Source organism: Capsella rubella, unplaced genomic scaffold (assembly GCF_000375325.1).
Source record: "Capsella rubella cultivar Monte Gargano unplaced genomic scaffold, Caprub1_0 scaffold_3, whole genome shotgun sequence".
NCBI classification, from domain to species: domain Eukaryota; kingdom Viridiplantae; phylum Streptophyta; class Magnoliopsida; order Brassicales; family Brassicaceae; genus Capsella; species Capsella rubella.
The window spans coordinates 2,466,523-2,490,802 of record NW_006238921.1 but is presented as its reverse complement, the minus strand read 5'-3'; the positions used below and the strand labels follow the sequence as shown (position 1 = coordinate 2,490,802).

Sequence of the window (24,280 nt, the reverse complement as noted above, 5' to 3'; positions counted from 1 at the left end):
AAGGAAATTTTCTCAAATAATTGTGACATCATATATTTTGGTTATCATTCTTTGCCAAAGATTCAGATTCAAATAATAATAATAACCAATAATTAAAAGCTAGAAAAGGAGTACGTATTTGAAAAAAACTCAAAAAATTAAAAAGCCCTAAGCTTCTTACAAAATCACAGTGTGTAATTTTTAATTTTGCTCATTCCCTTTTCTCGCCCCCCTTCCCTTCCTCTGCTTTTTTCTTCTTTTTTTTTTTTTTTTTTTTCCTTCTCTTCTTTCTTCTTCTTCTTCTTCTTCTTCTCCTTCATCGACGCAAATCCCATCCTCTCGTGCTGATTTATATCACTCGCGTATTCGTATACAATACACATATATAGGGTTACTCAGACCTCTTCTGGTCTGGTTCCAGATTTGATTCGAAAAAAATAGCGGAGAAGCGAGATTACGTTTGAGAAGAAGAGAGGATGGTCGGCAGTGGCGCTAGGGTTTCGATTCCGGCCAGTACTCGGAAGATGATTCAGAACATCAAGGAAACCACTGCTGGGAACTACAGCGAGGATGAGATTCACGCAATGCTCAATGAATGCAATATGGATCCTGACGAGACCGCTCAACGCTTACTTCTTCAAGGTATAATATTCTCTACCTTCTCTTCACTTGGTTCATACCTGATTTCTCTTATTTGATTGGATCCACCATGAGAGATTGTATTTTTCGATTTGGGGTTTTCTTCTCTTTTAACTTAGGTTTTAGCATCTGCTCTTTTCTCATTTGATTTTCTCAGGTTTTACCTGTATCATAGGTTTCTTCGCCTGTTTAGTTAAAATCCCTGTGTCTTGTTGTTTACGTGTTATTGTGTTGTAACCATTTTTTCCACAAAAAGTTTTCAGGATTTGATTTAGAATATACGCGAATCAATTACGTCCACTAGTGATGTCTGAGACAAAGGTAGTAGCTTCTAAGTGGAAGTATTCTGACTAGGGGGGGGGGAATAATTTTGCTAGGTATGAGTTCTAAACAAAGATTGGTGCCTTGTAGATGAATATATTGCTTAGACATTCACGTTATCAGGCCTTTTATTATCTTATTTAGACAAATTGCTTTGAAAGGAGTTCTAAACCCATGTGCTGGATCTATTTGTGGTACTTATGTTATGTTTATCCTCTTCTGGTAACCATGATTTATGTAACCCTGCTTGTGTATCTAGATATTGAAAGATGTTTTCTAGGATAGGTTTTCGAGATTTTATGTTACTCTATACAATCGTCTGAGCTAATGCTAAAACTGTTTATGATGTTGCAGATCCATTCCATGAGGTTAAAAAAAAGCGTGACAAGAGAAAAGAGGTATGGGCTGTTTGCACTTTTTTTGGTCTTTTTCATGAGTTTCTCTGTAAACCATGCCTAGACAGCATATATTATGACATGGATATTGACCATTTTATTTTAATGCTACAGAACACCGGCAACAAGGATTCTGCTGAATCACTATGGAGATCTAGTGGCGCAGGACGTGGTAGCAGGGCTGGTCGGATGAATTTCTCTTCGCGTCATGCATCACATGGTAAACAACAATTAGGCTAACTCAATTTTTTTGACAGTCAGATAAATTTGAATCTCTTTGTATGCAGCATTAGGACATATTACATGTGTTCATGAATGGCTTTTAGTTTTTCCAACGAAAGAATGTGATAGAGAAAGTTCCTTAGTGGCAGTCCATAAGCTTACCACCTGTAATTTGATGAACTGTCTGTTGTGAATGTTTATTTCTAATCAGATGTTGCTGGTGCGAAGAATTCTTTCAGAAAAGAAAATGGTCCAAAGCAGGTCACTGATCCATCAACTTCAACCTCTCAAGAGATAAAAACAAAAGATATTGCTCTGTTGTCAAGGTGATTGTCATCCTATCGTTCTAGTCCCTTTTATCTATCATTCTCCTTTATCATATCTGACATAGTGGATGTATAATGTATTTACACCCACAGTGAAAGCCAGGGGTTGGGGTTTTCTTTCAGCATGGTTATACTCAATAGATGAACCTTCTCATGATGTTTGTTTTTTTTTTTTGTTATTGTTGACAGCCATTCAGCCGGGATGAATAAAAATACTGCTGATCTGACATCAGGAAGCTCTGATGTTCATCATTCTTCCAACCTACCAGCTAGTTCTGGTCAGCTTAAAGCTACTGGATCTTCCGTCGCTTCAAACAACATTGAGGGTGCTCCATCTTCTGTGGAATTGAACAAAAACCATGTGGCAGTTGGCTCTAAGGATGTGCCTACTGAACAGAAATCGGTTGATTCTCTGCCACTCCCTCATCCATCCTCCTCTGAGGTTCGATTCACATCTGCGAATCCCAAATCAGAGCAAACAGCACATGAACAACACGTTTCCAGATCTCGTGGGGCTGGGAAGACTGCCAGTAATGATACTTATGCTCCCAGGCCTGCTTCATCTCATAGCAACAGTACGGGTAGTCGGCCTTCTTCTAACTACAGTAATCGGTCACATCAGACTGTTGGTCCTCAAAGAGGTAACAGTGATACATTTAACATTTACTATATATTACAGGTGATAAACTGTGTGTATAAATCAGAAATATCTGACATTGCTTTTATAGGAAACACTTTTTGTCTAAGATAGCTCTTCATTATTGTATTTCTTTTTCTCATTTCCACAATAACTGTAATCTTCTGACATCTTCATGTCATGATGCTTGTTTCTAGGTGCTGGTTCCATTAAGGAATGGAAACCGAAGCCAGTGCACCATAACACTACCCAGGGTTCTGGTGCATCATCTACAGGTGAAGCTCTTGCAGGTCCTACTGAAGCAAGTGAAAAATCTGTTGAAAATGCTATCCCTTCAGCAGAGGCCACATCTAGATTGCAGAGGCAGCTTGAAGACTTGCAGATTCAACGACAGCATGTTATTATTCCAAACCATATTCTTGTTCCAGAGGCTGAACGAACCAAGCTAAGCTTTGGAAGCTTTGATGCTGGCTTTTGTATTACGTCTAGCTCAGTAGCCTGTCCAGAGAATGAAAAGAGATCTGCACCTCTCTCTCATGATTCACAGGAAGTTGAAGAAAGTTTTGAAGAGGAGGAATTTAGGTATCTACCTTTCTCGCTTTGTCAAGTCAATTATTGTTGATGGAGTTATAGATTCTCAAGTTAGAGTTAAGTAAGCTGGAAAGAAGTTGTTAATAATAAATTACTGATGGAAAAAAGTAAAAGAAATTTCCTAGTGTAGTTCACGTGCTTCCTTTAGTAACATTGTTGAAAGTTCCAAAACACTATTGTGTACATCAGGCTCTAGAACATATATCCTTTTTTATGCTGTAGGGTGTCAGTTGATCTAGTAGTGTTGATGGTTTAGTCTGTTTTGTTTCTAGAAACAACTCTTTGTCCTGCTTGGCTCCTAAGTTCGAAACAGATAGAAGTTTTGTGCTGTAGCATGGGTCCCAGAACTAATTTTCTGGAAGTCGTAATGATCTTTCCGTTATGAGCACTTAATGAGCTACACAATACCTAACTCTTTTCATTTCTAGGTACCGAACTTTGATGTCTTGAAATATGACTGTATTTATTTATATGACCAGTGCTTAAGTGAATGTTTTCTTATTTCTTCAGTCACCCAACTGTCCATTCGACTGAAAAGGAAGAGGAAAATAATGTTTACTCCGAGTCGCCTTCACAAGTTCCAGATACTATGGCTGGTGAAGGTATTACTGCAACAAATGCAGCTCCAGAGTATGATGTCTCCAAGCAAGAGAATATGTTGGAGTCTGAAAGCAATCAAAACTCTTTTGACCATGTTCCAAGTAATATTAATGGTCTTGTTCCTCCAGCTCCTGGGAGCCAGCTTCAAGAATTTGAGAATTCTGACCCTCAAGCACGTGATGGCCTTCGTATTCCCAATTTTGTGGTATGCCTTCAAATTAATTTTAAGTTGTTAGGTTTTTATATGGTTGATCGACTTAAACTATTAGTTATACACCAAGCTTTTACTCTTCATCGATCAGTAACGTTTTGCTCATTACATAGCCTTTCGTTATTATCATCTGCAATTTATCTTCTAAATTATCTTTATTTTTTGCTGTTTTGAAGTTCCAACAACCATATGATACAGCGAGTTACTATGCTCAATTCTACCGCTCAGGCCCTGAAAGTGACGGCCGTGTTTCTCCCTTTGTTTCCCCAGGTGTTGCCTCCAAATTTAATGGGAATGTTACCATGATGCCTCCGCATTCATCTCAAACCATGCAAGAGGTCAGTGCCTTTTGGGGGTTAACCTTATATTTAATTATATAATTCACAACTTCGTGATTTTGACCTAATTAAAGATGATTTGGAGATTCGTTCGTTTATCATTACATTCAATCTTCCAACATTAGTAGCTTCAATTTAAAAGTCAAATTTTTCATGTCAGCCCCTTGGATTTAATTCTCCTTTTTATCTTCTCGACAACCTTGACGTGAATCTACAGTTGTTAATTGGTCTTTAAATTCTTATGTTCAGATGCATTATAATACGTTTGAAAGAGGAAAAGATAAAAGCTGTTACAAACATATACTATTACTTTTCTGTGTCTAAAATGCTTGAACATGTTGATTTGCAGGGTGGAAATAACTTAGTTCTGTCTACTGCTAGTCCACCACCACTGGTAACTCAGGCGACTGGACTAATGCAGAGCTCTATACCTGTCACACAGCAGCCTGTTCCTGTGTTTCGCCCCCCTGGTTTACATATGTCACATTATCCACCAAACTACGTGCAGTACGGACACTACTTCTCCCCATTCTATCTACCTCCCCCGACAATGCACCAGTTCTTAAGCAATGGTGCATTTGCCCAGCAACCTCAGGCAAGTGGGGTTTATCCTGCTCCTCCACCCCCTGGAGCTGCAACAGGAGGCAAATATACACTCCCTCATTACAAGCCCGGGACTAATACAGGAAGCATGGCTCATGTCGGTATGCCTGGTGGTTACGGACCATCATATGGGTCCTTCCCAGCAGGATATAATCCCACCTCTGCCGCATCAGCCGGGAATTCGACTTCCAATGAGGATCTCAACTCATTACAGTTGAAAGAAAACAACGGCTACAGCACAACAGGGCAACAGGTATCCATCCCCTCTCTCTCCCTAAACCAACTCAGTTGAAAGCTTAGTTCCCTTTCCTGATGAATTTATATTCTTGGGGTCTCTGCAGAGTGAGGCATTGCCTGTATGGATTGCTGGACCAGGACGGGATGTGTCAAGCCCTTTCTACGGCTTACAGCACCATGGGCAACATGTGACTTATGCTCCAGCACAAGCTGGGCATGTTGCGTTCCCAGGTATGTACCATCCTGGACAAGCAGTAACAGCAGCAGGAGTTCATCATCCGCTCTTGCAACAGTCTCAAGGTGTGGCTGGAGCTGAAATGGTTGCACCTGCGCCGAACGTCTTCCAACAGCCGCAGCAAACGCAGATGAATTGGCCAAGTAATTACTGAAACAGGAAGTATAAAGGATAAAAAAGATTTTGAAGATTCAACAAGTTTCGAATTCCAGAGAAATCAGGAAAGATATGGTGCGGGTTTTTGTTGACTTGCGTGTGTGTGTGTGCCATCTAACAAATTACCAAAGAAATGAAGCTCTATGAAGTTGAAGGCTTTAAGCATGAAAAGGGGGTTTACAGAGAATGATCAAAGGCTAGGGGAAGGTATTTTATGAATCCAGTGGTTTGGTGTTTCTGTATCTTTTTGTTTTAGCAAAAATTTTTGCTTTCTTAGTTTTAAGAGGTCTTTATTTAGCTCTCTTTTTTTTTTTTTTAAGTTTCTGAGCTAAGCCAAAAAACTTTGCTGCCTGAGTCTGTATCTGAAGACTCTTCTCTTCGTTCTTTCCTTAGCCTTTGGTCAATGTTTTAAAATCGGTGCCAGCAAATCAAATTGGACAAGTTTCTTTCTTGATCGCGTTCATCTTAGTTCCGTTTGTCTATATAAGGGTTACATATTTTTGGTGTAGTAATAAGTCTTCAAGAAAGTTACGCGCATGTAATAAAAAAAAAAATACACTCAATTGATAACCATGAGCTAGAAAAATAACATATTTTGCTTCTACAACACTTTTAAAATCGAGTTTTTAATAAACATATCAGATTTCAGAAATTGCTTAAATCGGTAGGTGTTGTTAGGTAAACGATGATTTAGCGCCTAAATTGCTTAAATCAGAATTTATGGCGATATGATATTAAACAATTATTGGTACAATATTATTATCATACACTATAACATATGATACATTAAGTTCCCAAGTTTTGGTTCTACCAAAAAAAAAAGTTCCCAAGTTTTGTTATTGCTTCATGACTTAAAATCGTTAGATCAAGTCAGTTGATTCAACTGTGTAAGCAACCTCTTTTAACCAAAAATCTCGTTATGCTTGAACCAGACGGTTGTTACAGAACGTGACTTAGATTATTAAGTGGTACCACATAACTTTGTCTGATAGATAGATTCTGGATAACGTCTTTAATTTACAAGAATGCCGCGAGTACAAAAATAGAAAACATTTATGGGAGTATACAGACAAATAGACAGGCATGCATATACAATCATATTGTTTAAATTACTCTAAATCTTCCTGCTGCTTTAAACTACCAAGAAAAGAACAAAACTCATGGAACCTTGATCAGTGAGACGCCTGAAGAAGAAGAAATCGGAGTTTGGGGTAATTGTTTTTTGCAAGGAAAGTCAGAGAATGATCCCTCCTCCCTCTGAACAAGAATGAAGCTTCTGAGGCCACAACAAAAAACCAATTGAATCCCGAGAATGAATGATTGCTTTGCTTACAAAGAGTCAGTCTTGGATCTGTTCAAACTAGAGTAGTCTTGTTTTGTTAACAACTATAACCCACAATCTTTTCCAAGTTGCTCACTTGAAATTTTCCCATAAGTCAAAAACCTTTCTTGTTCGGATTTTCTTGCTATCTGTATCTACCTTTGTTTACCTTTCAAAGACACTCTTCAATAGCTTCTAGTTGGGGTGAGAGGGTCGTAATCATAAGCTTCACCAGCTTTGACAAATCTCCCCTTTACACGCCGTCTCACATCTGCTCTTGCTTTGCGAGAAGCATACCTCACTCTCTTATCAAACCTGTTTCAAGAAAAAAAAATATCATTAGGAAAACCCTGCACCCACTAACTACTATTGATGCGCATGAACAGCATTTGCAGAGTACTACTACTTACTTGCGAGCCTTCTTCTTTTCCTTGTAACGCATAACTGCATTATTACGGGTTACTGAATGTGAGCAAGCATTGTTATCCTGTGATGCTGGAGGATACCATGGTGGCTCGCCTGAGAGCTGCAGCGAAGAGGATGCACCACATTCTTGGAAATCTCCAGCACTACTTTCACCAGTGACTCCAGAGAAGGAAATGTTCGAATGTGCTGGCTTCGATGCGAAGCAAATTATTGGCTCAGTTTTCGAACTCATGAACGAGTCATTGCTGCATGCTGGCTGCACTGAATTCCCTCCCTAGATTACCAGAGAAAAAAAAAAAAAAGCTTACTATTAGAATCACACACACAGAGAGATGCATCCAATTGGAAATGTAAAATGACTAAAATTAAGCAAGGTAATGGATAAAAACCTCTGGAGCTGTTTGGTGCTTCTGGAAAAGACTATCGATTCCACCATGGCCAAATAGCTCTTCGGAGGGGTTAAAGGCGACACCAAAGAGCTCTTCATAGTTCTCAAGCGCCAAGTCAACTTCATCCATACCTAGGTTCCCATAGAAGTCATCTTCACACACTCCAACATCCTTTACACAAAAGAAACAAACAACAAGTCGAATTTAGTAAAATTAGATAGAAAAAACCAAAAAGTAAATATAACATAAATTGAGAGAAAGAAAAAAAAAAAAAGCTACCTTCTTAGCAAATGATGAAGTCCCTTGTGCAGCAGAACTGGTTTCAGGAACTGAAGAGGAACCGGGCAAGACTTGTTTCTTATCCTCAATACAAATTTTGTCGGTAGTAGGAACATTATCGTCTATATTCATCAAACCCAATTCTTGTTCACAAATGGATTGCCCGGCTAAGTCCAAACAGAAAGACCAAATAGAGGCGAGTTCTGAGCTAGAAGGGCAGCCAGAATAGCAGCTAATGGTTTGCCTCTTATGCTGCGGCGGGGAAGAAGAAGAAGAGGTAGAGGAAGAATTGTTGTTGCTGTTGCTGTGGCCAGACCAATCACAGTTTTGACAAAGGGAAACTCTTTCCTCGACACACCTGACGGAAGCAGGCTGAGCATTGCATCTCTCGCAGATGAGAGTGCGAGAATGTCGTTTGGACAATGCGTTAGCGGAATGAACACTGCGGTCGCAAGAGAGACACAGACAAGCAGCATCTGATCGACAGTAGACCATAGATCTCTGTTCACCACAGAAGTCACACATGTAACCCATCTCTCCTTCCTTGACTCTTTTGACCAAATCAACTTCCTATATATATTGTTAACAAGCAATAATGTCATAAATTACTCAAACTAGGCTAAAACACACATACAAAAATGGACACTTGGTAATAGAAGAAATAAAAGCAGAGTCTTGGAGAAGAAATAGATGGAATCATTGATACAAAAAATTTTTAAAAAAACCAAAAAAAAAATAAAACTGAATATAGATAGGTAAGTGATTTCTAAAAAAAGGTGGAAGGATCGATGAAATAACCCTAACCCCAAAGGAGAAGGATTAGATTAAAAAAAAAAAAAAAAAAGGGAAACTTGAAACCTAACTTGAAGAGATTTTCGCTAAAACAAAACAACACAGAGCTTTTTTCCTTTGATTAAAAGAGAACCTAATCAGAGACCAAAAAAACCCAGAAAAGAATTAGAAAAAGAGAAAAAAGGAGCAAGTACCAGATCATCATCAGTAAATCTACTACAGTTTTATGTTTGACTTGGATAGTTGAAAATAAAAGGAACCAAATCGGGAAAAACAAATTATCAATTCCCGAGAAAAAGGAAAATCAAACCTTTTTTTTTTAATTGAGAAATCCCAGAATCAAGAGATCCAAATTCAACACAATTCAGAAAGAAAGAAGATAGACAGAGGTAAAAAAAAAGAAAAGAAAGAAGAAGAAGAAGAAGAGGGAGGAATGAAAATAAACACTTATTAGGATCAAATGATGAAAAAGAGTGAGAGTAATCAAAAGCATTAAGACTAATTAGATTAAACAACGAAGACAGACGGAGAGAAAGAAAGCAAGAAGGAATTAAAAAAAACACTCACGTAAAGAAAGATGCGGTGCTGCTCTTGAGGGGTAGAAAACTATCGTCACAGGTTGAATCTAGAAACCTTTTTCTGTAAAAGAGAAAGAAGAGAAGAAACAACAACAAAAAAAAAGCCTGATAGAGAAACAGAGAGCAGATGATTTGATTAATCACAGATAACTTCTTCTTTCTTGCTGCTTCTGGTTCTATTCTCTCTCTCTCTCTCTCTCTCTCTCTGTGTCTGAATGAATAAATTAGAAGGAAGTAAAAAAAAAAAAAAGAGAGGGAGGAAGGAAGAAATGAAAGGATAGAGAATGGGTGGGTGTGTCTGCAAAGGGACATGTAGGCATTAGAGAGAATAGAGGCTCCTTCCTTCCTTCTACTCGTGACATCATCATAATCTGAGCGATTATTATCAAACCAAACAAAAAAAAAAAAGTGCCTACTTCTTCTTCTTCTTCTTTTTTTTTGTTTTAAAATTTTTTTAAATAAATAAATAAACACGAAAAAGTGCACAAAAAGGTTCGTGTGTAGGGTAGAGTGGGTCCCTGTCGTATTTATAGTGAAAGCAATAAAAACTTTTTTATGACCCCACTTATCTTTTCCTTTTTTTTATAATAATTAAAAAAAAAAAAAAAAAACAGATAAGTAGTTTTGGTTCACATGACGCGCTTGAGAGTATAAGATTAATACCCCGCCTACTCGCGACGTGGAAGTTACCAAGTGGCTGGATGTATTATTATTAGACGAATCACAATTCACAAACTCTCTCTCTCTCTTTATGAAATCTCTCAACAAAATACTTTTGTATTATTATTATTATTATTATTGCCTTTGACCTTCTTCCCTTTGAGCTACAACAAAGACCAAAATATCTATCTATCTTTCTTCTTCTTCTTTTTTCTTTTTTTTTTCGGTGGGCGTATTTCTTACACAAATATCTCTACTTTCTCTTTGGTTCGGTCGCAATGAAAAGATATTTTTATTTGATGCTCCTAGAAGAGAGAGAGTTATAAAGAAGATAACCAAAATAAATCTATACAAAAATTTTAAAAAAAAAATCTGCCAAATTTAGATACGTCTCCTCGTCTCGTCTTAGGTTCTCTCTCTCTCTTTCTTTCTCAGACCAACCCATAAAGAGATATAAATATTTAACTAATGATGTTAGTATATAATCTTAAAGAAAGCCGCTTCTCTTCTATATAACTCTATTGCTCTTATATCAATCAAATTCAGCGATGATGATACATCTCTTTTGTCCTTTTTCCCTTCATTACTTTTTTTAATGCAAACAAAATAATTATCTATCATTGATTGGTTTATAATTAAAGCTTATGGACTAATGCTTAACGTTATTAGTATTAAGATTATGGATATATCATTCAGACTCGTATCCAATCAAAGCCGAATGATAAAATTTAAAGCAACTTATTAATGATAATAGCATGAACCTTTAAACTTGAATAAATTATTGATTAAAAAAATCTTCCCACCCTGAAAAAGACCAAGTGAATATAATCAATCAACGATATAAAAGAAAGCAAACAAACTAATTTTTTTAAAAAAAACAAAAAAAAAAAGGGGGAGACGATAAGACGCACTAAAAAGATCATTACAATTAAAAAAACATATTATTATGATGCTGATATGTGAGTCGGATAAGATTCTCGGACGATCCGAAAAACACTTTTCTTTACCAAAAAATAAATAAAAAACATCGTATTCTCTCTTCTTCACGAATTATATCAATTATCAATCATTATTATACCACCGGCTTACACAGCTGACGACACCTCACTTATTTGCTTCTTCTTCTTCTTCTTAATAGATAACATTAACAACTCTACTAATTAATCTCTTTCTTTATAGGATTACTTAACTTACTTCCCCTTGAGTGCCTTTTTTTATGCACTTTCATTTCTCCTCAATTTTTATTAATCTCTTTCTTTTATTTATGCCTCTCCCACCATCCAATCATACATAATCATTTCTATTATTATTATTATACACTCCCTTCTCCAGTCCTCCTAGGACACCCCCATTAGCTGTGCTGAGTGACATCCCCCCCCCACCCCCCCCCCCATGAGTTGACCTTAATTATAATGTTTACCTTTTCATTCATTATTCTATTTGCTTTTCAATGTTCGACTCTTTTAAGATTTGTTCTAACCAGATCCAGCCACCAAAATAAAATTATAATACTGTTTCTTTCTCATAAATATCCTAGCAAAAGGCTTAGTCAGTGTGTGACATGGATTTCTTTAAGCTGAGTGAGAGCACAAAAAGTGATGTTTTTTTAACAACTATAGAGGGAAATTTAGTGCCAGGCCCAACTAACTAGCAAAGACTCTGATATCGCAGTGTTGGGCCATTGAAAAAGACCTCACCTCACCTGACCTGATAAGTCTGTTTAACCGTAAAGAGCACGCCATGGACTTTCCTCTTCTTTAGATGTCTTTGCTGCGCTCCACTTGATTCTCTCTCTTGACATACACAGTCCGCTCCAACTTGCCACCAGCTCCCCTGTTTCATGTATCACCTGTGTGATGATATCACAATTACACAAAACCCCGCATTTCAGTTGAAACTCTAACTTCTCTTAGAACTGTCAATAGATTTTTTTTTTAATTCATGTGGATGTTCCTAGTAAGTGGCCTTGCAGAGTATTAGTGGATTCAAAACTCTCCATCAAAATGAGCAAGAAGCTGATACAAGTTTGTTAAGCAAAAGATTACCTGTAGCTCCTCCTCCTCTAGAGCTTTACGATATATGCTACTGCTTCTTTGTCCAATGAGAATACAGGTAGGCAAGCATTTTACACGAGCTAGATGAAGCAAGCATGACAAAGGTTCACAATTGATCTGCATCAGTGGCGGTGGTTTCTCTATGCGAGAAGCAAATAACCTACTGGTCTCTGTTTCTGTACCAACTTGAACGTAATAAAGACTAGTCTTTTTGTTATTTGCTTCAAGGGATCTGTTATTGAACTTCAGCTTAGATGCCGCCACAAGAAAAGGAGCCACAATTGTGGGTAAAGTTGACGCCTCCCTTGTAATTTGGTCCAGCAGTTCATTCATAGCACACACTAGCACAGGAGGCTCATAGCTTCGAAGAAGAAATATCGAGACCTTTAAACAATGTAAGAAATAATCAGAAAGTTAAGCGATGTAACCATGCTATTATCATATTCCAGAAATGCGCATTCAAATAAGAAAACATGAAATCAAGTTCTGCAACATAACCATGATACTGATGAACAAAAGGTACAAGCGGCTAAATCATTATCACAAAAGGACAAAGGCCTAAATCTAATCAAGCTTAGAGCTAGTCCTATATCATAATTTAGGTTCGACTTAGCTCCTATGGGAAAAGCGACTGTTAGTGCTTTCACTCATCTTATATACAACCTCTAAGCATCCTCACCTAAGAAGAAGAGACTTATCAGTTTTTGTCTCATAAGGGCTTTAGCTTCAATTCAAGGTATCAAATTATCGAAGCAATCAACTAGTGAAGCAAAAAATAAACACAAATTCCAGTACAGCCGCATATCCCCAAGAATCAACCATCATATTACAGATACCAGATTTGACACAGTCGATTAGTTAACATATCATATCTTGTACAATGTATGACACACTAAGGTCACCACTAACTACTCTCCAGCTTAACTGCCACGAAATAAATTTCAATTCTCAGGACAAACAACAAGTTCTAGAGGAGCTTACAGACACAGCCCCATGTAATGTTGAATAGAATAGACCAGACAGTGACTGTCTATCATAAGCGAGAAACAAACTCGAATGAAGCTAGGAATCACTGATCTCGACGAGAAAGCCACTTAATTTCTGCGGAATCGATAGTTGCTGGACTAAAAAGGAAAACACGATGGTGAGAGAGGAAGAACCTGGTAAACTCCATTTTCATCGACGAAATGAACGATACTCCCGCCGGTCCCGACATCATCATGGACGCCATACTTATCCAAGGGAAGCTGGATCTGTTCTTCTCTGCAATGAATTACAATGTCAAGTAGAGTATTGAGACGGAAGAGACGAGCGATATCGAGGAAAGGTAGAACTGATTACAGTTTGCGAAGAGGGGAACTAGGGCTAGGGTTTAGAGCATCGGCAATGGTTGCCGCGAATCCATCGGAATCTTTCCAGAGGAATACGATCTTCTCCGCTACTTTCATTGCCCAAAGTCGACAAAGAGTTTTTCAGTTTTCTTTAGCTTGACAACAGCTGAGCAATACTCGTTTAATCTTCCTTCAGCATATTGCGCAAGAAGAAACCTAATTTCTTTATATTTGTTATCTAGTCCCTCTTTTTCTCAATGTTATCAAATCTGAACCACAATAATTTACAATCCGATTTTAGATTTACGAAATTTAACTTGCAAGTTTTATCAAGTTTAAATAACAAAACACATCGTTAACTCGAACATCTTAAAAAAAAACTACCATTAATAGTCGATCAATCAAATTTTGAAACGTCGTCGATTCTACAATTACAAAAATAGAAACTTAATGTAGTTGTATTGTATGCAGATATGTAACTCTCATCAGAATTTCTATAAAAGAACACATAATAGGATGAAGTATCTATGTATGGATGAAAACACAAACTCAGTAGGTTCTTTCTTATTGTTTCTGATATCTGACTATTCTTACTACTACTAAAAACAAAGGTGCAACTGGGGACTCCTCCGATCTCAGAACTTGTAAAAAAGCGGAATGTCTTGTCAAATGCCACTGCTGACTCCTCTGACCTCCCCTCGCTGCTTAAGCTCTTCTTACACCGGAACAATGATATGATCAAGTGGGATCTCTGTCACAAACTATTCAAAGATTTAAACTCTCTTGATACCTATATAATCCTCCTTGGACATTGATGTTTTTCTACACTTTCCAATGCAAACCTACGGATTACTTACCAAGAAAATTTTGGAATTGTTTAGAGCATTGTAGTGTCCACTGGGTAGCTTCCTAGTACCCGCAAAAAAGTAGCAAATTCCTGCAAAAAGCAAAACAAAGAAACCAGAATCTCAGTCACATGAACATGTTATCAGATCAATTAACCAAAGGCTTTACCTCGAGATGCCTAAGTGCGTTCTGAGCAACTTCATCAGCCATAGATGCTTCAAAGTCCACATAGAAAAGATAATCAAAGTATCTGTCAAGCAAAACAAGATAGAGGCACCTTTCATCATTACTAAGAACCTGTGGGTTATGGTACAGACTTAAGAGTGGATTGTGAGAGAAATTACTTTAACCCTCCGGATGCTCGCAGAGGCCGTTTCCTTAAAGGGCGGCTTTCAATCTGATCAAAACGACAAGATAATTGATTGTTAAGGGTTGGAAACCAGACTGCTTCTAAACAAGGCTGCAAATTAGAAGGAGGACATTGAGTCTACTAACTAACCTTTGTGAGGTTGATTTGCCTAAGGGCAAACACAGCAAGTGCTTTGAAAAGTACTCCAGGCCCTTCCTCTAAGGAGAAAACTATACTTGTCTAAAAGAAGATCATAATTAACTCATTCATCAGCGAGATATACATTGTTAAATAGCAGAGGTACGTTTGAATTTGGTAAGTAACATTGGATTTCTCACCTTGAAGAGTCTGTTAGTTCCAGGGATAATGGGTTCCCTTGCAAGCATTAGAAACCTTGTAACATTATCACAGTCATCCTACATTGATTGCACTTCACTATCAAATAATCCAGAAGTGTAAAGATATGAATGAAAAAATGGGAAAGGCATCCAGAAACTCTATAATACCTGGATATCTTCAGCAACTATGTTCAAACCATATATATTTGCAGCTTCTGCGCTGGCAACTGCTGCTGCATCATTTAATTTTTCAAACGCAATTTGCTGCAAATTAAATTCATAAACTTATTTAGCTGCCACTGTAAACTGTGAGTGCGAGTATAAACACATTTGGAACATAAAACTTACCTTTGCAGCACCAGCAGTGTCATCTACTGCTTCTCTGACCAACCCCAATTTGGTTAACGTGTTTTCACATTGGGCGAGAGCCTGATCCAAAGACAACGGTTAAGGCTTTGGATAATATCAAGAGACAAAAAGAATTCGATTATGCACAAAGGCATGCAGGGTACCTGTGGATGGCTAAGCACCCTTCTTAGATCTTCAATATTTACACCGTGGTTAGCCAACAAACAGTGGTGGACAGCTAGCTTGACTTCACCTACAATATGCAAATTGTGTCGCAGCAGAAGATCATAGTTTCTATGGATACTTCCACCTAAAGAGTTCTCAATTGGTAAAACAGCTCGATCAACAAGCCACCGCTCAACGGCCTAAAACAAGAACAAAGATTTGAAAATGCTGAAGTCTAATAACGGGAACAAAAACTTAAGACAGATGTGCATGAATGAAATATTGACCTGTTTCATTATTTGAAAACAATCAATACTAGGGGGTTCTATAAAACTGTTAAATACAAATTCCACAAACGAAAGTAGATGATATTTCCCTAAACTAACATTATGAACAACAAAATCTTCTATGGATTTCCCAATCTCAGTCTTGATTAACGAAAAGTAGCAAACAAGAAGAGCAGATTCAAACCTCAAATGCAGTGTCAAACTCTTCGCATGGAACAGCTTCACAGTTTGGATAAGCCTTCTCAGCTGCTGATTCGCTGTACGCACCTCGTACTCCCTAATTAGACAATCATTAGCCAAATAAAACCCCAAAACATATGAAGATCAGAAACACCTGACTTCCTGTGTATAATTTACCTGATACGCAACACGAACGCGGGAGCCATTGGGGACAGATTCTGCGAGCTGGTTTGATGATAACGGCTCTATTATTGATAAACCAAAACAGACCAATCATCACTAAATTGAGCTTCTTCTAGCAAAAACAAACCAAGCTACTTCTTAACTATCTATACATTATTTCTACTGCAAATGAAGCTATCCGTCGCAGAAACTTGATTTGATTGTAGCTCAAACATGTAACTAAAGGAATCGAAAAGTGGGAAAATGATCGAATCCATACTAGGAAGCAGAGGAGAGTCTTCAAGAATCTTCTTCACTTCCATAGCTCTCACGGACTTGTCCCTACCATTTGCATCGTCTTCCCGGAGTGCCGCCAAGACGGTTACGGTACGGTAACGCTTTGGAGATCCGCATCCGTATCGGACGAAGGTGTTGAGTTTGTGATAGGATGGTGACAGATTGCCAGAGATTCCGCCGCGAAGCTGAGTCGCCGGCGTCAATCGAACAGCGTGCACTGCCATTGATGTCGTTTTGACGGCTGTTTACGATGAGAAAGCAAAAATATATGGAAAGGTGGAAGTGACATTGATGGGCCACATTGTTATTTTATTATACAGGTTTTCAAATTATGTTAATGGGCCAATCTAAAGGCCCATAATATTTGTCTAAGGCTCTCATAAAAAGTTAGAGGCAGGCCAACAAAATATTCATTATACACAGTGTTTGATGGATGTATCACAAGGCTTGAACGCGTGTATTCTTTATACATGGTAGGCCATTAAACAAGGAGTCGTCGAGTTTTGACATCCTTGTATTATTTTTTCTTTGTAAATCACTATAATGTGAAGTAGTTATGTTGTGTGAGAGAGACTCTTTATTTGGCTCATTTGAAATCTCCTTCGTTTCAGCACTATCACTATCTCTGTCTCACAAGATCAAACACACAACACAATAATGGAATAGGAATTAGAAAGAGAAAGTTATGAGAGATTTCATCCCCAAGTACTTGAACGCCTTTCTATTGGCGTTTGCCACTTTCGCGGTAGTCTTTGCGATTTTCATAGCAAAAGGTTCAAATTCATCTTCCCATCTTTATTTTTCAACATCTTCTTCACTATGGACCTCTTCCTTCTCCCCCGCCTTCATCACGGTACCCATTTTTCTTCCCGTTCGTCGATTTAGGCTATGGCTGTTTCAAACAAGTAAACTGATGATCAAATGTGGTTAAAAATATATGGAAATTCAAGAATTCTGTTTTGTATTTTCAAGGAAAAACGAAAAAGAAATCCAGGTCATGGATCTTGGAAAAGAGACGGGAAAGTAGAAGCAGAATTAGCAATGGCTAGAGCGTTGATCAGAGAAGCTCAAGTAAATTCGAATTCTACTTCATCATCTCCCCTCGGAGACGAAGACTATGTACCTCATGGCGATATTTACCGGAACCCTTATGCCTTTCACCGGTAACAGTATACGTATGTGTTTGTTTACTTGACTTACAAGTGACCTTTTATTGATACTTCTTACTTGCGACAGAAGTTATCTTCTCATGGAAAAGATATTCAAGATCTACGTATACGAGGAAGGAGATCCACCGATATTTCACTATGGTCTTTGTAAAGACATATACTCAATGGAAGGATTGTTCCTAAACTTTATGGAAAACGATGTCCTTAAGTACCGCACCCGAGATCCTGACAAGGCTCATGTCTACTTCTTACCTTTTAGTGTTGTTATGATCCTTCACCATCTTTTCGACCCGGTTGTTCGAGATAAGGCTGTCTTGGAACGTGTCATCGCTGACTATGTCCAGATAATCTCCAAGAAATATCCGTATTGGAACACGAGCGATGGGTTTGATCACTTCATGTTGTCTTGCCATGACTGGGTATGTTGTTCCTGTATGATCGATATATCTTATTATTCTGCTAATTAGGTCAGTTTTAAAGCTCAAGCATGGACTGACCACATGGTTACAGGGACACAGGGCAACATGGTACGTAAAGAAGCTATTTTTCAATTCCATAAGAGTACTATGCAACGCCAACATATCAGAATATTTCAATCCAGAGAAAGACGCTCCGTTTCCTGAAATCAATTTAGTGACCGGAGAAATCAACAACTTAACCGGCGGTTTAGATCCAACCTCTCGTACAACACTCGCTTTCTTCGCTGGAAAATCACACGGAAAAATCCGGCCGGTTCTTCTAAACAACTGGAAAGAAAAGGACAAAGACATTCTGGTTTACGAAAATCTACCGGACGGTTTAGATTACACAGAGATGATGAGGAAAAGCCGGTTTTGTATTTGCCCGAGCGGTCACGAAGTTGCTAGCCCGAGAATACCGGAGGCTATATACAGCGGATGTGTACCGGTTCTTATCTCGGAGAACTATGTTCTGCCGTTTAGTGATGTTTTGAACTGGGAGAAGTTTTCGGTTTCGGTATCGGTTAAGGAAATACCAGAAATGAAAAGGATACTGATGAATATACCGGAGGATCGGTATATGAGACTATACGAGGGAGTGAAGAAAGTGAAGAGACATATATTGGTTAATGATCCTCCAAAGAGATATGATGTGTTTAATATGATTATACATTCTATATGGTTGAGAAGATTAAATGTTAAATTGTTATGACACGTTGATAATGCCTATGTGCGTCCAGGAATCGTTCCTCTCCACTGATATGCCTCTATAGCTTTACCAAAATAACAAATAACAAATTCTGGATTAGATTTATTTTTTCTGTTAGTTTACTCCACCAGTTAGTTATCTCAAGGAATGAAGTTAACTACTTCTTAGACTTGTGTAACTAAACAGAGTTGGATTATTGAGGAGAGAATACAGAATATGCCAAGAGATCTATGTACGTACTAGGTACCTTCTTACTACTTACTCCCTTAGTGCTCTGTTTAACTTAGAGATTCAATAAAGGAAATTACAAAAAGAGTTTGCTTTCAGCTACCAAAAAATGATGATGAGATTAGAGATGCAATAATAAATTACTCCTACTCTTCTCCGTCTCTCATCTGCCACACCCAATGTCTACGCATTTCTTCATTTCCCAGCTTTTTTCTCCTCACGTATGTCTTCACTATTTTTGCTTTTCTCTTCCCTTCGGTTTCCAGAGACCTGAACAAATATACAAAAAAAGAAACTCAGCTTAGACGAAAAGAAACTCAGATTACTGATGTTTTATACAGGTGGTGAGAAGACGAGTAAAAGCTCACTTCATTGCAGTTGGAGCTAAATCTGCGAGAGCCTTATCGATAGGATTGACTACCCACTTTGATTTCTCCTCTTTGGCTTCAGAAGACCTGAACCAACACAAAAAAAAAACACCCGGCTTAGACAAAAAGACAATCAGTTTACTGATGATGCTTTCTTTAAGGTAGAGAAGTGAAGTAAAAGCTCACTTTTCACTTGGAGGTAAGTCTTTGACAGACTTATCAACATCGTCGACTATCCCCTTTGATTTCTCCTCTTCGACTTCCGAAGATCTGAGCCAACTCAAAATAAAATACTCAGCTTAGACAAGAAGAAACTTTATCTACTGATGTTTTCTTCAGGTAGTCAGAAGAGAAGTAAAAACTCACTTTGGTAAGTCTTTGAAAGCCTTAACAACTGCCTTGGATATCGCCTTTGACTTCGACCCTCTCTTAAATTGTTTTTTCTCTTTGGGTTCTGGAGACCTGAACCAACACAAGAAAAAAGGAACTAAGCTTAAGCAAAAATCTAACTCATTTTACTGATGATTGCGATAGGTAGTGAGACAAGAAGCAATAAGAACTCACTTCTCTCCACTTAAGTCTCTAAGAGCCTTATCAACTGCATGGATTATCATCTTCTTCACCTGTTCAAGCAAACACACAGGAAACAAGCAAATAAATAACATCTAGAGAGGATTACGAAACTTTGCTTAAAACAACCAGCAATGGAGACAAGATAAATACTGCTAACTTGTCTTCTTTCGCAAAATGATTAGGTGGAAGTAGACGATACTGTTTTGTCAAGCGTAAACACTCGCCGATATTCTCAGGTGAGACAAAGTCAAGCGCTACCTTTGTGCAGGACTACAAGACACAAGAGAAATAAAGTAATCAATTGATGAACCTTATGCTGCTGCGAAACTAAAAAGCACGGTTGCTAAAATCCTTTGTATCCTATAAGCAAAATATTTTAAGAAATAAAATTACCTTCAAATTTCTAACTTGATGAGGGCAACCTACAGGTATTAAAACGGCATCTCCTAGCTTCTGATTGAAGGTCCAAGGTTCAATGCCTACAAAATACAGCTCATAAAAGTATGACCAAAACAGCCAAGATAACGTGGCTGGTTATTTATAAATGGCTACATACCATATTCTTCTTTCAGCTTCATTATATGATATCGGGTTAAGTAGAAATTTTGGTCATGTATCGGGTGAACAACCTAAAAGAGAAGGTAAAATAAAAATGTAAGATAAGCTGTAGAGAGACTGGACGCAAATATTCACCACATATCTTTGAAACTGTAACGATTAAAACATTACATAGAAGAAAAATATGTAAACGCATGCAAAGAGAGTGTGTACCTGTGACACAGGGGAGCAGTAGAGATGTCTGAACTCCTTGTGATGTTTTTCGATGTAACTTTCTAATTTTGGAATATCTTCTCTACGGAAAATGTCCCAAAGAGCTCCGTCATCAGTGTCAACATTTTCAACTTCTTGTTTAGACTTTACAAGAATCTTCATCATTTCCTCCTTGTTAGCTACAGAGCTGTACAGCTCCTTGAAATCTTGTTGAGCATGCTTTTTTTTCAGATTTTTAATTCCAGGTTGTTTTGAATTATCCATAGGCACTTCAGCTATGTGCGTCAAAATATTCACCTGAAAATAACCAGCACACGAGTAAAGATATTAAAAAAAGGGTTAGATAAGAGAGAGAAATTATTATAAAAAAGGTAAAGTCAGTATATCCTTAGGTATAAATGTATTTGGAAGTTATCTGATTTTCTTGTTTTCGTTCTCAAATCATTACGGGTATGAAAAGGAAAACCATCAGACAAATGGACAGATATATAACAAAGAAACAAATTTAAACACGAAAGAACACAAATCATATGGGTACTAACCGCATCAGACATGTCGCAGTGAAGCTTAGTAACAGAATCTCCACGGCCAAATTCTTGCGCAAATCCATAAGCAACGTAAGTCTTTGGTCCCATGTCAGGCTTCAAGCAATTTTCGGGAAGTTTGACAGCAAGATTCAAAGGTCCATTTACCGGGTGGGTGTAATGCTTCAAAGGCAAACTGCATAAGAACTCTTCAGCATGACGTGGCAAATTTTCTTTGAAAGTCTTAGTTGGAGGCCAATCTTTCAGTTTCAGAACTAGTGGCCAACCCATGCGATCATAACGGCCGTCTGTATAACCAGTAAAGAATTGATGCAGATTAATAGATACCTGCATTTATCACAAGTCATCAGATAAACAAGGACATAGTAAGAAGTTAAGAATATTCAAGAAAAGGCAAAACCCTGAATCAAAATAACGAGCATATATATTCAGCAAAAAAGGAAAATGAAATGTCAACCCAGAAGGGAAAAACATGAACATCAAAACAATTTAAATTAACTTGGCAAGAAAAAAGAAAAAACTCCAAATTTGACAGACATGGACCACACAATTTACTGAGGAAAACACTAACCTCGCAGAAGTCCATACAATCAACAGCATCAACAGTAGTAAGTTCTCCATGCTTGACGTGGCTTATCTGGCGGCAGGCACGCCACATTACCATTGGTTCCCAACTTAACCCAGCTGTAGCTTCAAGCACATTTCTCACAACCACAGGCTCACCTTTTACCCAATGATGTTGAAAATGCTTCAGGTCATCTTGTTGAACATCTCTAACACTTGGACAATACAGATAATTGTCTTCCGAATCTTCTCGACAAGCAGCCTTTAACAAGTTACCATTGTCCATGTCAATATGACCATTAGACTTAAAACAAGGGCATCGCTCCAATACTGTTTCAGGTAAATCGAAAAGCTCGCCAGCTTCCGCAAGTTTTTCTACTTTCTTTAACAAATCAGATACCCAACCATCAGGAAGTAGGCGTTTCAACACTAAACCCTCATCACCACAATGACAAGTAATGATTCCAGCTTCATTTACTTTCCACATAGATGGATCTTTCATCTGGTCTTTGCAAACCGGCTTATCATCCAACTTATCATCTGGCTTATCATCCGGCTTAACATCCGGCTTCACAATAACTTTGCCTTCGTCTCCATGTTCATACTCTAAACCTCGGTTAACATAATTCCAGGACACATCCTCCTGACATGCCTGAGCCTTTCCATTGCGGATCTCAAGGCAACATGTAAGGCAGATATCACAAGGACATTCCCTGCAACTCCTATGGAGATCAAAGATCGAAGTCTTACAGATATCACTGTAAGCCCAAGGAGTTAAAACAACAAAAAATCAAGTTACCAAGAGCATCATGACTTAAGAGCTTGTCAAATTTATTCAAACAAAAATATCAGGGTAAAATATACCAGTATAGTCTTTCGTCAGGGAAAGATTCAGCATCTAGAGGCCTCACCTCTTCAAACTCCAGTCCTATGAATATTAAGATAATTCTTAATCCTTGTTGGGAATAAATGCGGGTATATCCAACAATATAAAGATTATACATACATGATAATATGAGAATGCAAAAACTGTGAAGTGAGTACAGAAACAATCATAACTTTCTGACATAAGCATGGAAAGTACCTGAGATATTTGCCTCGATTTCCTTCTCAGCAATTTGTTCATCATTTATTCCTTTCAGGTGTGGGAGAAGCCTCTGCAGAATAAACTTAGACGATTGAACTCTTTCTTCCTCGCTGACCATGAGGTCTGAATTTATCCCCTACATAGCATTGGAGTAATCATTAAGGTAAGGAGCTTAGATAAATCGAGAATAGATATAAAAAACCAAAGCAACATATGGTAGATAAGAGAATCATTTACTTGTATATTAGTATCTAGACGCAAGCATGTTTTGCAATTGCACATACTACAGCAGAATGGGCATTTCTTGGCAACATCTTCTTTTGCAATACGGGGGTACCTGTAAGCAGTTAGACAAGTGATTCAGTTTTCTGAAAACACAATCCAACAAAAGAATACAGTTAAGGAAATGGGTCGTTAGATCAGAAATCTAGAATATAATCAATACTATAGGAATTTAGTTGTCTATAAATAGATGAAATTCTACAGGCAACAACATGAACTGATGCAGAATCTTAAGTCATGAGATTGTTCAAATCAAAACTTCGTTTAGAAGAAGTAACAACAATGGAATGAAATCAGTAACAAGAAACGAAGTTAATGTTAATGGTAAGAAGAGCATACCAAGTGTCTAAGCACGGGTAACAATAACGCTTACTCTTGCAGTTCTGACACTTTTCAACACGTTTGTCGCTATATTGACATTGGTGACACATATTGTCCTACATTTATATATATCCCAAAACAAAGAGAAAATTAATACATTGGTAGCTATGTAAAGCTACAATAGATGAACAAAGTTCAAATAATCACTAACCGGGAGGTAACCAACATGGACACTGCCATCTACTTTAGTCCTCGGCTTCTTGAACGACTTACCTGAAACCTCGCCATCGATTCCATCCTTGTTCCTTTTCCGAGCCCTATTTCCCTTTTCCTCATGCGGCTTGCTTACAGAAGCTTCAGATTGGTGAGTAATTGGGCTCCTAATCTTAGTGGTTGCTCTCTTCTCCCTCACCAGAGCAGCGCCTTTGTTGGCATCTTCCACCCTAAGACCTTCATCGTCTTCCTTTGCAGTCTTTGTCCGAGCCTTATAACCAACCTTTTTACCCTTACGCTTGGGTCCTTCATCTTCGTCGTCGTCGTCGGTCAGAGGGTCAACGTAATCAGCCCGCTTCCTAGAAGCTCTCCGATTCCTGCGCAGACCACCGCGTCCGTTGGCTTCGCCAACCTTTACACCTTCTTCATCCGCAGAATCCATTTCGAAAAATCAAAAATCCTCACCAACTCTTGGATCCCAGTGAGTAACGAAGAACCGACGCTAAATACATGACGCTATTTAGTGTTGATTTTTATTACTCTCCGGAAACTGAAAGGTTTCCATCAAAGCAAAATTTGGTCACAAATTAGGGATTTTGATGAATCTTCAGGGTTTTATTTCCCGCTCTCATTATTTGTTTCCAAATATTTCTAAAACAATTTTTATACGAATTAATTAAATGATAGTAGAAGGACTGAA

General features: G+C 38.0%; 6 protein-coding genes across 9 annotated transcripts; 2 read left to right on the top strand and 4 right to left on the bottom strand.

Annotated features, from left to right (window-relative positions):
- The first annotated feature begins 249 nt into the window (after nucleotides 1–249).
- On the top strand, nucleotides 250–5,998 carry LOC17892498 (GBF-interacting protein 1-like). The gene is made up of 10 exons (XM_006296918.2): nucleotides 250–621; nucleotides 1,294–1,337; nucleotides 1,449–1,554; nucleotides 1,768–1,882; nucleotides 2,072–2,523; nucleotides 2,717–3,101; nucleotides 3,621–3,915; nucleotides 4,098–4,259; nucleotides 4,609–5,115; nucleotides 5,204–5,998. The coding sequence occupies exons 1-10, from the start codon at nucleotides 456–458 to the stop codon at nucleotides 5,486–5,488; spliced, it is 2,517 nt and encodes an 838-aa protein (XP_006296980.1). The 5' UTR covers nucleotides 250–455; the 3' UTR covers nucleotides 5,489–5,998.
- A 445-nt stretch (nucleotides 5,999–6,443) lies between these two features.
- LOC17891713 (zinc finger protein CONSTANS-LIKE 9) lies at nucleotides 6,444–9,417 on the bottom strand. 2 transcript variants are annotated; one of them, XM_023786826.1, is made up of 6 exons: nucleotides 9,265–9,417; nucleotides 7,906–8,475; nucleotides 7,627–7,797; nucleotides 7,222–7,511; nucleotides 6,981–7,126; nucleotides 6,444–6,766 (listed from the first exon to the last, which is right to left on the bottom strand). In XM_023786826.1, exons 2-5 carry the CDS (start codon nucleotides 8,437–8,439, stop codon nucleotides 6,997–6,999), a joined length of 1,125 nt encoding a protein of 374 aa, XP_023642594.1. In that variant the 5' UTR covers nucleotides 8,440–8,475; nucleotides 9,265–9,417; the 3' UTR covers nucleotides 6,444–6,766; nucleotides 6,981–6,996. The 2 variants fall into 2 exon arrangements, with proteins under 2 accessions (XP_023642594.1, XP_006296715.1); XM_006296653.2 differs by having other exon boundaries at nucleotides 6,444–7,126.
- Nucleotides 9,418–11,433: 2,016 nt separating this feature from the next.
- Nucleotides 11,434–13,491, bottom strand: LOC17890748. The gene is made up of 4 exons (XM_006298367.2): nucleotides 13,331–13,491; nucleotides 13,150–13,252; nucleotides 11,981–12,373; nucleotides 11,434–11,784 (listed from the first exon to the last, which is right to left on the bottom strand). Exons 1-4 carry the CDS (start codon nucleotides 13,435–13,437, stop codon nucleotides 11,656–11,658), a joined length of 732 nt encoding a protein of 243 aa, XP_006298429.1. The 5' UTR covers nucleotides 13,438–13,491; the 3' UTR covers nucleotides 11,434–11,655.
- A 215-nt stretch (nucleotides 13,492–13,706) lies between these two features.
- Nucleotides 13,707–16,520, bottom strand: LOC17893858 (arogenate dehydratase/prephenate dehydratase 2, chloroplastic). Of its 2 annotated transcripts, none has more exons than XM_006297846.2 (12): nucleotides 16,276–16,520; nucleotides 16,011–16,078; nucleotides 15,838–15,930; nucleotides 15,366–15,566; nucleotides 15,202–15,282; nucleotides 15,022–15,117; nucleotides 14,854–14,931; nucleotides 14,666–14,755; nucleotides 14,511–14,563; nucleotides 14,335–14,416; nucleotides 14,178–14,257; nucleotides 13,707–14,081 (listed from the first exon to the last, which is right to left on the bottom strand). In XM_006297846.2, exons 1-11 carry the CDS (start codon nucleotides 16,514–16,516, stop codon nucleotides 14,198–14,200), a joined length of 1,143 nt encoding a protein of 380 aa, XP_006297908.1. In that variant the 5' UTR covers nucleotides 16,517–16,520; the 3' UTR covers nucleotides 13,707–14,081; nucleotides 14,178–14,197. The 2 variants fall into 2 exon arrangements, with proteins under 2 accessions (XP_006297908.1, XP_023641686.1); XM_023785918.1 differs by having other exon boundaries at nucleotides 13,707–14,071.
- A 457-nt stretch (nucleotides 16,521–16,977) lies between these two features.
- LOC17890794 (probable glycosyltransferase At3g07620) lies at nucleotides 16,978–18,631 on the top strand. The gene is made up of 4 exons (XM_023787020.1): nucleotides 16,978–17,145; nucleotides 17,265–17,455; nucleotides 17,529–17,880; nucleotides 17,972–18,631. The coding sequence occupies exons 1-4, from the start codon at nucleotides 16,978–16,980 to the stop codon at nucleotides 18,629–18,631; spliced, it is 1,371 nt and encodes a 456-aa protein (XP_023642788.1).
- A 167-nt stretch (nucleotides 18,632–18,798) lies between these two features.
- On the bottom strand, nucleotides 18,799–24,267 carry LOC17890836 (lysine-specific demethylase JMJ25). 2 transcript variants are annotated; one of them, XM_006296843.2, is made up of 16 exons: nucleotides 23,579–24,263; nucleotides 23,386–23,483; nucleotides 23,002–23,101; nucleotides 22,762–22,900; nucleotides 22,542–22,605; nucleotides 21,685–22,435; nucleotides 21,111–21,440; nucleotides 20,569–20,865; nucleotides 20,354–20,426; nucleotides 20,191–20,276; nucleotides 19,948–20,067; nucleotides 19,789–19,847; nucleotides 19,591–19,686; nucleotides 19,411–19,494; nucleotides 19,225–19,311; nucleotides 18,799–19,126 (listed from the first exon to the last, which is right to left on the bottom strand). In XM_006296843.2, exons 1-16 carry the CDS (start codon nucleotides 24,020–24,022, stop codon nucleotides 19,003–19,005), a joined length of 2,952 nt encoding a protein of 983 aa, XP_006296905.1. In that variant the 5' UTR covers nucleotides 24,023–24,263; the 3' UTR covers nucleotides 18,799–19,002. The 2 variants fall into 2 exon arrangements, with proteins under 2 accessions (XP_006296905.1, XP_023642647.1); XM_023786879.1 differs by lacking the exons at nucleotides 18,799–19,126; nucleotides 19,225–19,311; nucleotides 19,411–19,494; nucleotides 19,591–19,686 and having other exon boundaries at nucleotides 19,955–20,067; nucleotides 23,579–24,267.
- Between the last annotated feature and the right edge of the window lie 13 nt (nucleotides 24,268–24,280).

What these genes read in the sequence shown, in the direction of transcription:
- LOC17892498 (XM_006296918.2), top strand. Translation starts at nt 456, where the DNA reads ATGGTCGGCAGTGGCGCTAGGGTTTCGATTCCGGCCAGTACTCGGAAG. An exon ending in GACTGTTGGTCCTCAAAGAG is followed by an intron (nt 2,524 to 2,716) that starts GTAACAGTGATA and finishes GCTTGTTTCTAG; the next exon opens with GTGCTGGTTCCATTAAGGAA. An exon ending in TTCGTATTCCCAATTTTGTG is followed by an intron (nt 3,916 to 4,097) that starts GTATGCCTTCAA and finishes GCTGTTTTGAAG; the next exon opens with TTCCAACAACCATATGATAC.
- LOC17891713 (XM_006296653.2), bottom strand. Translation starts at nt 8,439, where the DNA reads ATGGGTTACATGTGTGACTTCTGTGGTGAACAGAGATCTATGGTCTAC. An exon ending in CTTCATCATTTGCTAAGAAG is followed by an intron (nt 7,798 to 7,905) that starts GTAGCTTTTTTT and finishes TTTTGTGTAAAG; the next exon opens with GATGTTGGAGTGTGTGAAGA. An exon ending in AGCACCAAACAGCTCCAGAG is followed by an intron (nt 7,512 to 7,626) that starts GTTTTTATCCAT and finishes CTGGTAATCTAG; the next exon opens with GGAGGGAATTCAGTGCAGCC.
- LOC17890748 (XM_006298367.2), bottom strand. Translation starts at nt 13,437, where the DNA reads ATGAAAGTAGCGGAGAAGATCGTATTCCTCTGGAAAGATTCCGATGGA. An exon ending in AGTTCCCCTCTTCGCAAACT is followed by an intron (nt 13,253 to 13,330) that starts GTAATCAGTTCT and finishes AATTCATTGCAG; the next exon opens with AGAAGAACAGATCCAGCTTC. An exon ending in ATGAAAATGGAGTTTACCAG is followed by an intron (nt 12,374 to 13,149) that starts GTTCTTCCTCTC and finishes CATTGTTTAAAG; the next exon opens with GTCTCGATATTTCTTCTTCG.
- LOC17893858 (XM_006297846.2), bottom strand. Translation starts at nt 16,516, where the DNA reads ATGGCAGTGCACGCTGTTCGATTGACGCCGGCGACTCAGCTTCGCGGC. An exon ending in GGGTGCTTAGCCATCCACAG is followed by an intron (nt 15,283 to 15,365) that starts GTACCCTGCATG and finishes TCTTTGGATCAG; the next exon opens with GCTCTCGCCCAATGTGAAAA. An exon ending in ACGCACTTAGGCATCTCGAG is followed by an intron (nt 14,258 to 14,334) that starts GTAAAGCCTTTG and finishes TGCTTTTTGCAG; the next exon opens with GAATTTGCTACTTTTTTGCG.
- LOC17890794 (XM_023787020.1), top strand. Translation starts at nt 16,978, where the DNA reads ATGAGAGATTTCATCCCCAAGTACTTGAACGCCTTTCTATTGGCGTTT. An exon ending in TCTCCCCCGCCTTCATCACG is followed by an intron (nt 17,146 to 17,264) that starts GTACCCATTTTT and finishes TGTATTTTCAAG; the next exon opens with GAAAAACGAAAAAGAAATCC. An exon ending in AACCCTTATGCCTTTCACCG is followed by an intron (nt 17,456 to 17,528) that starts GTAACAGTATAC and finishes TACTTGCGACAG; the next exon opens with AAGTTATCTTCTCATGGAAA.
- LOC17890836 (XM_006296843.2), bottom strand. Translation starts at nt 24,022, where the DNA reads ATGGATTCTGCGGATGAAGAAGGTGTAAAGGTTGGCGAAGCCAACGGA. An exon ending in GAAGCTGAAAGAAGAATATG is followed by an intron (nt 20,277 to 20,353) that starts GTATGTAGCCAT and finishes TGTATTTTGTAG; the next exon opens with GCATTGAACCTTGGACCTTC. An exon ending in CGAAAGAAGACAAGTTAGCA is followed by an intron (nt 19,848 to 19,947) that starts GTATTTATCTTG and finishes TTGCTTGAACAG; the next exon opens with GTGAAGAAGATGATAATCCA.